This window comes from Buteo buteo, chromosome 20, assembly GCF_964188355.1.
Source record: "Buteo buteo chromosome 20, bButBut1.hap1.1, whole genome shotgun sequence".
Classification (NCBI taxonomy): domain Eukaryota; kingdom Metazoa; phylum Chordata; class Aves; order Accipitriformes; family Accipitridae; genus Buteo; species Buteo buteo.
The window spans coordinates 17,370,098-17,383,740 of record NC_134190.1 but is presented as its reverse complement, the minus strand read 5'-3'; the positions used below and the strand labels follow the sequence as shown (position 1 = coordinate 17,383,740).

General features: G+C 39.6%; 1 protein-coding gene across 3 annotated transcripts in view; it reads right to left on the bottom strand.

Moving 5' to 3' along the window:
* The window catches only part of DROSHA (drosha ribonuclease III), a 75,755-nt gene that overhangs the window by 60,360 nt on the left and 1,752 nt on the right, over nt 1–13,643 (bottom strand). For all 3 annotated transcript variants that reach the window (XM_075052329.1, XM_075052328.1, XM_075052327.1), the window contains 6 exons: nt 11,865–12,722; nt 8,504–8,593; nt 7,308–7,539; nt 6,261–6,402; nt 3,266–3,420; nt 114–194 (listed from right to left, as the gene is read on the bottom strand). In XM_075052329.1, coding sequence (XP_074908430.1) covers nt 114–194; nt 3,266–3,420; nt 6,261–6,402; nt 7,308–7,539; nt 8,504–8,593; nt 11,865–12,715 — 1,551 coding nt within the window. In that variant the 5' untranslated portion in view covers nt 12,716–12,722. The remainder of the gene's footprint in view (nt 1–113; nt 195–3,265; nt 3,421–6,260; nt 6,403–7,307; nt 7,540–8,503; nt 8,594–11,864; nt 12,723–13,643) is intronic.

The following is a 13,643-nucleotide window of genomic DNA, read 5'->3' as shown; positions in this document are numbered from 1 at the left end:
AGGAGTTTTTACTCAGCGTGTAAATCATGGGAAAAAAAAAAATCAAATCAACCCAAGTATGACCTTACAGCAGCAAGTCTGTATTCATAATTGCAATTCTTAGAATTACTTACCTCTTCGCCAGGATAAATGCCATGTCTTATTCCCGTTCGTCGGGCTTTAGCACTGCACTTGCACAAAGGTCCATCATTCATCTGTCAAAAACAAAATAGGATTCTGTTTTTATTGAAAAATTGGTTTGGAAAAGTATGTTGGTTTTAATGCCCAGAGTGCTGATGCTTCTAAAAGCCTGTCATGCTTAGATTAAGTGGATGTTCTTAAGCCAATAAAACTGAAAACAGTATAGACTAATGTAAGAAAACTGCACAATCGCATTAGAACTTCATCACGGTTTCAGAAACACAAGACAGAAAAATACTCTCAGCAGAATTGTACCACTCTACTATCATATACATCTTTTCCACTTCTTACACGTACAAACACCATGCTGTCTGCCTAAAACAAAATTCGGGCCCTAAACATGCATATACAAATATTTACATGCTGAAATCTCCATGTTCAAACAGTTCCACTAAGTTCACTGACTGAAATCCCATCCCTGACTAACCCCTCTGCCATGTGGCAAGGCTATCATCCTAAGTATGCAAAGCAGACCATTTGAAGATTTTTACTCAGTACTTTAAAGAACTAATGGGAACACTTCAAATCCATCCTATGAACAGATGAGTAAAAAAGAGGAAGGGGAAAAAATATCCACTTCAGTATTCTCTATGGGTGCATCAAGTAGCTATACCAAAAAGGGCCATTGCACACGGTATAAAGCTAGTGTCTTTCTTTCCACTTTTATGATCAATTTCAATGCAGACTATCAATTATTACAATACCCTAAAGCTTTCTGCTCTTAACATCACGCCCATTGCAGAAATCCAACAAAAAAAATCCAGAACCAAACTAGAGAAACAGATTAAGTTCCCAATCCCAGGCTTTAATGAAGTTTTTCAAAGTTTGAATCCAAGGACTGAAGTATGTTTTTTAGACTTAGGAAAAAAACCAAACTTGCAATGCAATACAAAAACCAGCAGAACTTTCCATGCCATTATAAGCAGCCTTAAAATGTAAACAGCAACCATGGTGGGGCTAAATAGTATCATCACACAATAGATATAAAGTGAAGATACCTCAGGAAGCAAGAACCACCAAACCGCTGTTACTGTAGTCTTTAGACAATTGGGAGAGGGACGCAACTTTTTAGTTTTGACGTTAATTCTCTGAATGTTCATCTCAGTCTAATTTCTTCAGGCTGGCACAATGCATACATGCAAAGGAATGTAAGAAGTAGGGCACATCTCATCTCCTTTGGGAACTTAAGTCATGTAATCTCAACAACAGAGTGACACAATGGCTTTTTGTTCACACATTCTTTTCCACACTCTGAGACCCTTGAGGAAAGTACAGGCTCAATGAAATTGAATCATGCTTATAGGTAAAAGCATACTTACTCACTGGCTTATACAGCCACAAAACAGAAGAGTTAAAAAATGCAGTCAATACCAAATTGCTCAACACTGCCCCAAAAATAAGGGCCTACTGAGGCTATTAAAATAATCATCACTTATTTTTGAAAATCTCATCCTTAATTCTTTGCTCCGTTCAGCACTAACTGCCTCTGTTACACTAAATGCACAGACCTAAATTGAGATATGTGAAGTACCTGTAAAGTCCAGGACTTGAGAAGCAAGTCAGATACATATCTATCTTGTTCCTAATGACACCACTCATGGAAAAAAATGCAGTAAAAACACTCAAGAAGCGATGATAAAATGATGTTGAAAGATCACAATTTTACATGGGCAATGGCTTCTAACTTTCTCTGACCATCAGGGCAACACAAACAAGCAGATAACACTTGTAAGAAAAAGGCCACTGTGGTGGCATCGGCTTTAACAATTTATTTTCTGGCAATTGCCAGCACTGCTGGAGATTATCCAAAGTTACAAACACACTGCTCAGATTGAAGGGTTGGGAAGATCCATCCTAAAAATCCAGTTCTGTGTCAGACAGTGTACTTGTACGTGCCAGTGTGCACAGCAATCAATCCTGGTTTATGTAGTGATAGTTAGAAAGCATTTTGGCATACTAGATAAATACCTAGGAAAATTTCAAATATTTTCAAATAAAATCTATCCAGAAGAGGTACAGCACTGGCAAGCTCACCATGATCTGGTTTGATCCTCTTCAAGAAAGATGAAGAGTCAGCCTCAAGAAAGTTTTGGGGAAAGAAAGTTTTTCAGCAGGAAACTTATAAACCACACATTCCTGAATCTATTCATACTACAGTTATTCCACTGCTTTTTATTTAGCTAATATTCTGGCCTAGAACATTACTTTGAAGTGTGCCCAAGAGCTACACATTTTTTTAGTTAAATATCCAAACAGTTCACTAATTTTGTTTTCCATACAAACAAGAACACCTAGCTATGCTCAAATTATTATTTTTTTTTTAACTAGAAGCATAAATATGAGTCTGTAATAGAATATTCAACAGACCTTTGAATTACCACAGTGGCAATAAGCATTGCAGTAACTCTTTGCTTTATGATTTGTTGCATGCTAAACTCGTGCATCACACAAAGTGCCAGAAAAATAAATTTACTGAGGTGCCACTTGACAAGGAGTTAGAATAAACTGTAAAATATTTAAGTAAGAAAGATGAAGACGGCAAATTTGCAAACAAAAACTAGTCTTCTGGGCCATGTATACATTCAAAACAGCACTTCATGAGCTCAGCAATTACATTTAATGAGAACTATAATCTCCACGCAATTACAAAAGAACCATTAGACAAAAAATTAGGAGTATTAATTGCATATTTAAAACATTATTTATCATTACGAGGTGAGAGCATTTAGGTGAAAAATTTGTAAAGGAGGTAAACGTGTTGCGTTTTCTCCATCCCAGAATTCATCTGTGTACCTTTATCTCAGGGCTAAGAGGACAGCATTAGTACATTGTTAGCAATTCAGGTTTTATTAACACTGTCAGATATGATTCCAGCTGAATAATCCCCAGGATTCATGAGCTGCAACCACACTCTTGAAATCAAAAGTGAAGTGCTTTGAAGAAGATGAAAGAGAAAAGGGGAAAGGAGGTTAAAAAATGCGTATTGAAATAGATGTCACTCAGCATGTTTGAGAACAACACAGAATTTATGGTCTACAGAGGAGAACGACTTTCAGACACACGGTACTTTTTCCTCTCACCATACCTGTCCTGGATCATTGTACCATAGTTCTTCATGGAGACGATCAGGGTGTGCTTTTTTACGCTTAATTTCTGCAATGACGTCAAAAACATCTGAATCTGAACTGCTAGAGCAGCTGCTGTCCTCTTCAGAGTCACAGTCTGAGTCACTGGAGCTCTCTGATTCACAGAGGAAAAATAAAGTCAGCTGAAAAACACTTCCACACACTCTCTTCTCCAATAGCAATCCATTCTCTACCATGACACAGCTAACTGTGGCATACCGGAAGTTATTAAAGCTGTGCATGACATTCACACTAACAAAAAGAGGAACAGCAACTGCATTTTTAATTAAAAATGACAGCAAATGCTATGGATATTAAATGCCTATAACAACTGCATCTGTGTGCATGCATGAGAGATTGCTGTTGGCTGTCCAGGAGCACCACCGATCAGTTGTGGAAGAACAATTTCAGTTACATGACAATAAAGATTATAGAGCTATAACCAACACAAGTGTTACCGTAAAGGAAAAAAGGAAGGGGGGAGAGGGGGAAGGGAAAAAAACATGAAAGAGAAAAGAGAAAGAATTTACACAAGGTCACTAGCATGAGCTAAACAGAATGTCTTGCTGTTTAAAAGTTAATTCTGCTTGCTATGAGCAAAGTGCTTATGTCTAGCTTCATTTTACCTAAAAATATTCCTGTCTGTAGCAGAACATTATCTATTTAAGAGTTTTGAAACAGCACATGTGTAGAATTATTATAGAACATGTACTGTTAGACTCATTTTTCAAAATCAATTATTTCTAATAAATCCATTATCACATGTTAGAAACCACAGACAAGAAGAAAACCTGGAACTACTACTAGCTGAGTGAATCCCATTGTAAGTTTTTTGGAAGCCCTGTTCTGTGAGTTTTCCTCCTTAACATATCTCTAACCTCCTGTGGTACTTAGAAGTGGCTCCCTTTCTTATGCACGAAATGTCACTCATTTCCATAAATCTCTCCAACTCCAATTTAAATAAGTACCTTCATAGCCAAGACACATACCATGATGCAAGTAAGGTTTATTATTCTTGGAAGGAGGGATACAACATTTCTTCCATTTCTAAGTTTTGACTTAAGAGAAAACATATTACTACACTGCCAGTGCTTTGAAATACTGTGCAACTATGGTTTAAAATGTGTATTTATTGAATATCAGACTCTCCTTCGTTAAAAGAAAAAGGAGAGAGAAAATGAGAAAATATTACTAGTAAAATGTTTCCTTTAAAAAAAAATAATCAAGATGTATTTTTATACAGTCCATAATTCAGCCTAAGGTGTTATTAAAATACAACCTTGGGACATGTAGTGTACATAGGTCATATATGCTCAGTTGAAATCAAGTTTTGTCTAAATGTGCATACATGTATATTCCTACAAATATTCGCAAATATTCAAGTTTTAAAAGTTCTCTGATAAACATTAATCAGTTGTGTAAGTCTAATTTTAGGTGCAAAATGAGTGTGGGACCTGTGAAAGTAAGCTGGAGTTCTGAAAGACCAATGCAGAACTTTTGGATTTCACATATTGAAATCAGCCTTTCGTGATCTAAAAGTGCTCTTGCAGTGTATTGCTATCTCACTACAACACACAACTACTGCTAACACAAGGCAGAACAGAGCATTTAGTTAAGTACAAAATAAGACAAACTGTTAGACACTATAGAAGCACGGCTGTAGAAGAAGCTGGCACACCAAGTCAGCCCAGGGGACCAGTGCAGACGCAGAGCCTTCAGGTCTTCCAGAAAGAGTGGATAAAGAAACACAGGTAAGTTGCTCTTGGCCCTCTCATATTTTAGCCTGGAGCAGCCAAGGAACTCTTTCTGCAGAGATCTGAGGAAGTGAAGCTTTACACAGGTATGTTGAATGTAGCAGTTTTGTCTTTGCGTCATCCACATGAAAATATACCTCCTGAAAAACCCTACAGTTAACTTTGCTAGCGATTCTTGACTGAATTTAAATATGTGCAAATTCCACTGTTCAAAAAATGGTAAGAAAGACATTTCCTTTATAATAGTTGAATTCACATTTTATTTATTCCTTCACCTTTATTGTATCTTTTTATACTGCGAGCTTGTAACTGACCATGTCATTATATACCCGTATTTCAACTTTAGAATTTTTGATATGTGATTTTTAAAGTTACTAAGCTCAGATATGAGAGTCTGCAGCAGCTCAATGGGCAAACATGAAGCATCAGTTAAAGGTCAAGCCCAACAGAGTATCTAAATTAATGTGATATGCCTAAGACTTTTTTGAACTAATGCAACTGACTGAAAAACACACTGTGAAACACTGAAATGCTGGAAGTATAAAAGGAACAGCTAACAGTTCTCACAAAACAAAATAAAAAAAATAGCTTTCACTGACTCCCGAGTAGACAAATTGCTGTCAAAAAGTACGCCCTGCTAGTTCAACCAGTATTTCCCCAATAACTAATAAAGTTAACAGACTTATTTCACTGCAAGATACATACAGGTGGTGCATGACAATGCAGATAAACTATGTTTTGAAAACTGATACTTCTGCATAAGATCATACCAAGCAGATTTGCACAACCAAAATACAATCCAGAAGAAAGATGAACTCAGTGCCATAACAAGCAGCCATACGAGTTTATCAACACTACCTTTCCTTTCTTTTTAGAAATACAAGACCAGGAGCTCCTCAAAGCCTCTTGTGCACCATGCTTTGGCCTATCTGATCATGCTTAGGGTGCTTTCATGCCATGGAAGAGACTTTAGCATGAGGCAGTGCTGGATACTCTCCATTTTCCCTTAGGCTTTCTGGGTAAAGAATCTAGCTCTACTTCAGTCAAAAGCAACAGTTAAACTCCCTTGGATATGCAATGCAAAGGAAGGATTTAAAAAAATAGAGATTAACCTAACAACTTTATTAAATACACACAAATGCCAAAACCAGGTTAACTACAGATTATTCCATTTCAGACCTTTGTTACCATTTCTGCCTACCTAAATCTTCATCCAACTTGGTCTTTGGTGGCTCCCACGGTGGCCTAGCTGCTTTTGCCTTTGCCTGTCGCTTTCCTAACTCCTCGTCAAACTTTTCATACAAATCTCGGAGCTTGCTTGTTCCTACCACAGTAGAGTCCCCCTGTTAATTAAAAAAAACATAACAACAATAAAAAAAGACAGTGTTGAAATAACACAAGAACACAACATGTACCACTGTTTCACGATGAAAAGCAAGAGGGGGAAAAGGCAGATCTCTGTAGTTCAATGAAACATGGAAATACTTGTTAAGGCTTAGTGTATCAATACATTGCTCCACCAGGTGAATTAGCAGAGAAATTACTTCATTTGCTAGTACATTATCATCAAACCTTTGGCCTAACGAAGCAGAGCTATGGCTAAGCGTATTTAGTACAGCTCAGCATTGATTTTTAACAGGTTTAGAAGAAACAGGAGACCTGTGAAAGTATTTTACAATTAAAAAGAATTTTATCACACACAAGAAACACAAAACCCAGCTCATTTTGTTGCCTGCTTTGAATCACCATGAATTCACTCTCCATGTCATTCTCACAAAAACCCCACAACCAGCCACAAACACAAAAAGCCCACAAAAACATAGAAACCTCCCCCCCTCTATCACTACTCAACCAGCAAGTGTTATTGTAAAGTACAAAGAATCCTGACTTCCTGCTTCTGTACAAAATGTCTCCAAGGTCGTGTGACTATTTGGTGCTTGAGGCATCGTTGCTCAAACACAGGTATAATGGGGAAAAAAAAAATCACCCCTCCCTCCTGGAGAAAAAAAAGTACCCCTCTTCCATGTACACTAATCTGAATGCAAACAGACAGAAGAAACTGATGAAAATAGAGAAGAATACCAACAAATAAAGCCCTTAACAAGGTTAAAAGACTGAGATGGTTGGGAGGAGAGAAGGATTAAACGACACAAAATATGAACCTGCTGAAAGGTTCATATTAATCAAGTAATCAAGTGATCAATAAAGGACTGTGTACAGTAATTTTAGAGCTCTCTGACAAACATACCACTTGATCCATAGGGTCATTGGAATAATAGCTTTCAGAATGGGTACAGCGAACCCAGACTGGCTTAAGCAATTCTTCATCTTCCTCTTCATTTTTTTCAGATGCATTCTCCTCTGATTCTTTGTCTTTGATAGCAGTATAATTTTTCTCTTTGCTGGAGCTCTGGTTCTCAGACCACCTTTCTCTGTCTTCCTCCCATCTGGGTCTCTTTCTCTCTCTGCTTGGAGACCGGCTTAGTGGGACAAACCAAACAAAAGCAAAGCTCTTTATTATTTTAACAGTGACAGTTTTATAATAAACAAATAGTTTGCTTCAGATCAGTACATCATTCTATCAAACAAATACAGCAAAATTCAACTGCCTCTTCCTGTTTTTAACTTGCACCATATAGAGTACTTTGTAGGTTTGACCTACTATAAAAAATGACTTAAAATTGAAAGTGCTTTTGTATTTTAAACCTTATTCAAGAATTAGAATGAAAAATACATGTTATTTTAGATTAAAATTCCTACTTGAATTCTAAGTGACTTTCTTTTAATTTTGTTCCAAAGTTGAAAACTCATCACTAAAAACTGAAAGTCACATCACTCACAACTAAAAGTTAAAATATAAAGAAGTTTTAATACATAGCCCACAAACTATTTGCATGAGAAAAGAATTAGGGTTTTATTAGAAGGATTATACAGAAGCCACACTGCTCGTGTTACTCTAACTCTGGCACTCCTTTGAACAACACAACCTGTGATATTCCTTATGTGTTGCAAGAGTAATGCTTTCAAAAGCTGAATGTAGGAAAACTACTTTTCTTTATCTCCTCTGCCTACAAAGCCAATAATGTTGCACTGATTTCAGCTATGCAGGATTCATAAGGAAAGGAGCATCAATATAAAAAAAGCTCCTAAAAGATGATCTAAACATGGAATAACTTTAATCTTGGTACTTTACGGAATGGAAGCAGATGTAAGACGTCTTTAGGACACAGCAGCGAAGCCCTCTCTCCAGAGATTAATCCTGTTTCTAACTCTCCAAGGTCTTGAGATAACTGACATTTGCACATATAAGCAGATGGTTGTAAATTTAAGACACTCTCTTCTCAGTTTCAAACCAGGCACATATGCACATATACATACACAAAAACTCAGGTGTGGATGCACAGAGCCTCAAATACACAAAAGACTGAATGTAACCTTCCTTACCTTCCTGCTCTCTTGTAATCTTTTTTGTAGGATCTGTCTGGTGATGGTGATCTTCTGTCACGGTGCCTATGCCTCTCCCTCTCCCGCTCCCTTGGAGAGTTCAAAACTTAAGTTAAATGAGAAATCTGGCATTTCATACATTCCACACATGAAAGGAGCACAGAAGCAGGCTGAGATCATGTTATGCTAAATGACACACACATGCTGACTGCTAAAAACCCAGATATTCTTAATGCTGACCAAGAAATTTGTAAGAGACAGTCACCTATCTCCTCCGCCTTTGTCATAAGGCCATCTATCTCATTATGATGGTTAATTCATACCATACAGAGGTAACTTCTGTAAATTCACCACAGTACTTGTTGCTATTCTTCCTCTTCTGTTAAGAATGGCAAAGGCTAAGATTGTATCTTTAACCATTCTTAATGCCTCAAGGAAGGGAAAGAAAACCTATTCCATGCACAATAGTTTTGTAAGCACTGCAACCATTCAAGTGTTTCAGGCAAGCCCTCTCTTCCTGACAGCCACCTCAAGCACACATAAAAAACTGACAGACAGAGAAATGCTGCATCATGCTGAAACTATGAATCTCATCTGTAAGACTCAGCTTGCACATACACATATAGAACTTGACCACCCAGACATAGTTCTGGGGCAGAAGAGCTTTAAATTAACTGAAGGCTTGGGGAAGAGTGGCTGGAAAGCTGCTGAGCAGAAAAAGACCTGGGGGGAATGGTCAACAGCCAGCTGAATATGAGCTGGCAGTGTGCCCAGGTGGCCAAGAAGGCCAACAGCATCGTGGCTTCTATCAGAAATAGTGTGGCCAGCAGGACTAGGGAAGTGATTGTCCCCCCATACTCAGCACCGGTGAGGCCACACCTCAAATACTGTGTTCAGTTTTGGACCCCTCACTACAACACAGACATTGAGGTGCTGGAGTGTGTCCAGAGAAGGGCAGCGAAGCAGGTAAAGGGTCTAGAGCACAAGTCTTATGAGGAGCGGCTGAGGGAACTGGGGTTGTTTACTCTGCAAAAAAGGAGGCGGAGGGGAGACCTTATCGCTCTCTACAACTACCTGAAAGGAGGTTGTAGCAAGGTGGTGGTCAGTCTCTTCTCCCAAGTAACAAGCAACAGGACAAAAGGAAACAGCCTCAAGTTGTACCAGGGGAGGTTTAGATTGGATACTAGGAAAAATTTCTTCACCAAAGGGTTGTCAGGCACTGACTGGAACAGGCTGCCCAGGGAAGCGTTTGAGTCGCCATCCCTGGAAGTATTTAAAAGACATGTAGACATGGTGCTTAGGGACATGGTTTAGTGGTGGAGTTGGCAGGGTTAGGTTAACAGTTGGACTCAATGATCTTAAAAGTCTTTTCCAACCTAAATTGATTCTATGAAATTACTGTGTACATGAGGCAAGCAAAGATTACACAGGCAGTTTTCCTACTCTGCTAACAGCTGACAACTTGTTAGTACACAATCATTTGTGTATCTGTCAAATCTCCTAGTAAATGAGTCTGCTGATACACAAGTATTATAAACATGTGCCTCAGTTGGTCTGGTGGGCTAACAGAATGAGTCAAGATTATTTATGAACATATATATTATGTTTCCATATGCATAACATGAAATAGAATGCAAATTTACAAAGCACAAAGTTCATATAAATTATCTATTGTTCTTCCTCACACCCATTCATCCTTCTGTGTGTGTGCCTTTTCAAGTATGGATTTCAGTCTTCAGAGAGAGCATATTCTATGCCACCTGATTTGCTTGAGAGACGGATGTTGTGCAAAAAAACACACCAAAACCGGCAAAGAGTTCTCATTAAAATAAGCAGATACTTTGTCAAGTAGACCTGGAAGCTGCTGGCCTCAAGCAGTACTCCACAAAAGTTTGGGAAAGCTGCTGAAAACATGCATTTTCAAAACTTAAAACTGAACTTTAAATTCTAAGCAACAAGTTGTGAAATTATGTGGCAAATATTTGAGTCACCTACAAATGGCAGAAAATTCCACAAGCTCATCATACAAGAAAAGGCCAGTGCCTTAATGCCAGCTGCATTCAGTTTTAGGAAAATCCTCTTTTGGATATCAAAGTAAACTTACTGAATGTGAGGTTTGGCTTGGTTTTTTTGGTCTGGTTTTGTTTTGGTTTTGTCTTGAATACATCCATCTACAGTTCTGCAATTAAATCTCTGCATATCTAAATCAAAGTGGCTTCATTTCCACAGGCACTATGCATAAATTCATGTTCACATGTGACATGAGAAAGCTCAGAGCTTCTAAAATTACAGCATGTGATCCAGGTGCCCTGATAAATATTTAAATACTTAACTTTCCAGGATCTCTCTTTGAGTGTTGTGACCTAGATCATTAGACACAAAAAGAGCCATGAAGAGAGCAAATCTAAGACATCTGAAAGATTTAACTGATGATGGTTTGCTCTAAAACACCAAACAAACTGCATCAGGTCAGCTCATAATTTGCAAGCTGTTTTTCTATGAAGCAGAGGGACAGAAACTTCATGACACATCCCAAAATAAGCAGTCCACAGTCATCCATCTGAATCCTAAGATGTCAACATAGCCTACAACTTGCCTATTTCTTTTAACTGGTGTATGCTAATTTTCACCTCAGTCCTCTCTTGAGATCACAGGCTGGCTTGCTGAGGTCTTCACCCTGAACAGAATCACAGAGGCAGGTCCAAGCACCCACTGGGAGGTCCTGTGAAGTCTGCACACACCTGCGCTGGTCTCCGATGAGTATAGAGCAGGATGAAGAACACCGTACAACATGCTTTTCACTAAACCACCTCACTGCAGGGATTAGATATGTGCACCTATCAGGCTATAAACACCACCAAGTGCTGTTTCTCTACAAATACAGGGTTCACTCAAAGACCAACCAAATTCAAGTTAACACCTGGAACTCTAACTCTGCTACCTCAATCTTGAAATTTGAAGTGCTGGGATTTAACCATTTGTAAGGCTCAACTTTGAACACAGACTTTTGCACAAAGTTGTGCCAACTCTACTTTCATGCCACATCTGCATAAGTTTCTATGGTAAATACCTATGAGAGTAGAACACTGCTCAGCAATCCGCTCAGTTTTCAAACGAGAGCTTCTTTGCTTCCAGCTATCTCCAGGGACAAGGGCAACAAGTCTGCCAGCTCACAAAGGTGAGGGAGAAGCAGCATACCTGAAAGGTGTCAAAACAGTAGCTCTCTCCATCAGACCTGAGTACTGGCTACCCCCCGAGCTTGAGGGAAAAACAAGAGTGAGGGAGGAACACTGATGCAAACAAATACTATGGGACAATGATGACAGCTCTCCCTCTGCAGGCAGAAAGTACCTCAAGTTACCTGTTACGCTCATAACTTCTGTGGTGAGGTGATATCCTCCCTCTGTCATAATCTGTCCGGTGCCGACTGCTTTCCTGTCTCCTCCTATCTGGACTCCGGCCTCGATCCCGACGATCCCCATGGTTAGTGGACCGATGCCTGTCACCGTGGATGTGACCATGTTCACGATGTCGGTGCTCGTCATAGTGCTTGCTCCTGTCTGGAGATCGTCGATCACTTTGCGACTTCTCTCCCTGGTACTGACTCGTGTGCCGAAAATGGCTGCTGCCACCACTGCTGTTGGTAGCGCTGCTCGGAAAGGAGCCAGAGTTGTGCTGATAGCTATTGAAGTTTGGTGGTGGAAACGATTGCTGTGAATACCCTGCGGAGTACACAGGCTGGTAGTTGACTTGCTGTGGAATGACTGGGGGGGGGGGAGGATGCGGTACCGTGGGAGGAGGCATCATGTAAGGAAAGGTGCTTTGCCCAGCAGGAGTTCCTGGCACAGGAGTGTTGCTAGGATTTGGCACTGGCGGAGGAGCGGGAGGGAAGCATGGAGGCACCGGGAAGCTCTGCCTCATCTGGTGGTTTGGAAATGGTGGCCTCATGGGACACTGGCTGATGGGATTTTGTGTGGAAGGGGGCACTGGAGGAGGATAGGGCACAAAGTCTGGCCTGGGAGGCATGTAACCAGTGGTTGGAGGGTTTGAATAAGTTGTTGGAGGGGCAGTTTGCTGGTCATACTGGTATTGTACTGAAGGCTGTTGCGGGTGAAGCTGCCGTAGGTTCTGAGGGCGGTAGGTCTGTGTTGAAGTTCTTGCTCCTGGTCCCCCCTGACCACGGGGACATCCTCGCCCGGAATGGAAAGACATGGTTCACCTTTAATGAGGAAAATAAAAGTCCAGTGTCACACAATTTTTGTAGGATGTCCTTAAAGCATTTGCAGGAACTACTCCCAAAGCACTGAAATTACAGTTCCTGCAGCTTCCTTTAACAGAAGCAGTGAATGATGTCCACTGACTTTCACTGGGATCTTTGTGCTCCTTGGACCTCTAGTGCAGGTCATTTATGCCCCTTTTATTCCTTTAAGCCTCTAATCCACGAAAGCACTCTACTGTTTTTAATCCAGAACCCAAACTGGACCATGCTGTCTGACTTAGGGCAAAGTTAATTTCAACAAATGATTGATATGATGACTGGCCAAGGATACAAGCACCACTACTAGTACTCACTAGACACTTTGATATAAAGCCTTCAGATACCCCATACCAAAGAAACCACTCACTTTAACAACTGCAGTTGTGACCTAAAGTCCCCCAACGAGGACTTTCTAGAACATGATTCTAAACTTCAGGCAGAATGACTTTACTAACACCTCATTGCAAGTTACCTGGTCCAACAAATCATGCAAAATTTAAATGAGATAGTAGCAATTTACATTCACAATTGAGACCCCAATTTAGTAAAGGACTGAACACTTCAAAGTATTTTAAGTTAGGTAGGTACAGATTTGTGGAATGAGAATCTTACAGGTTACAGAAAAAAAAAAAAATTATGTAGACTCTGCTGTTACTCCAATTTCATTGAAATAAGTGGTTCCCAAAACATCCCTCAGCTGCCTGCCTGGCCCTGTTACCTTTCCAGCAATTGCCACTGCTTCAAGTAGGCTTATGTCTTGCTCAAAACTATGCATGTTATTTAATACATTGTATTAATGTTTATAAATGAAAACCACTGTGCTTCATTAAGTTAAAATTCATTCTTTAATTACAGTGTTACGTTTCAAGAACTGGAAAAAAG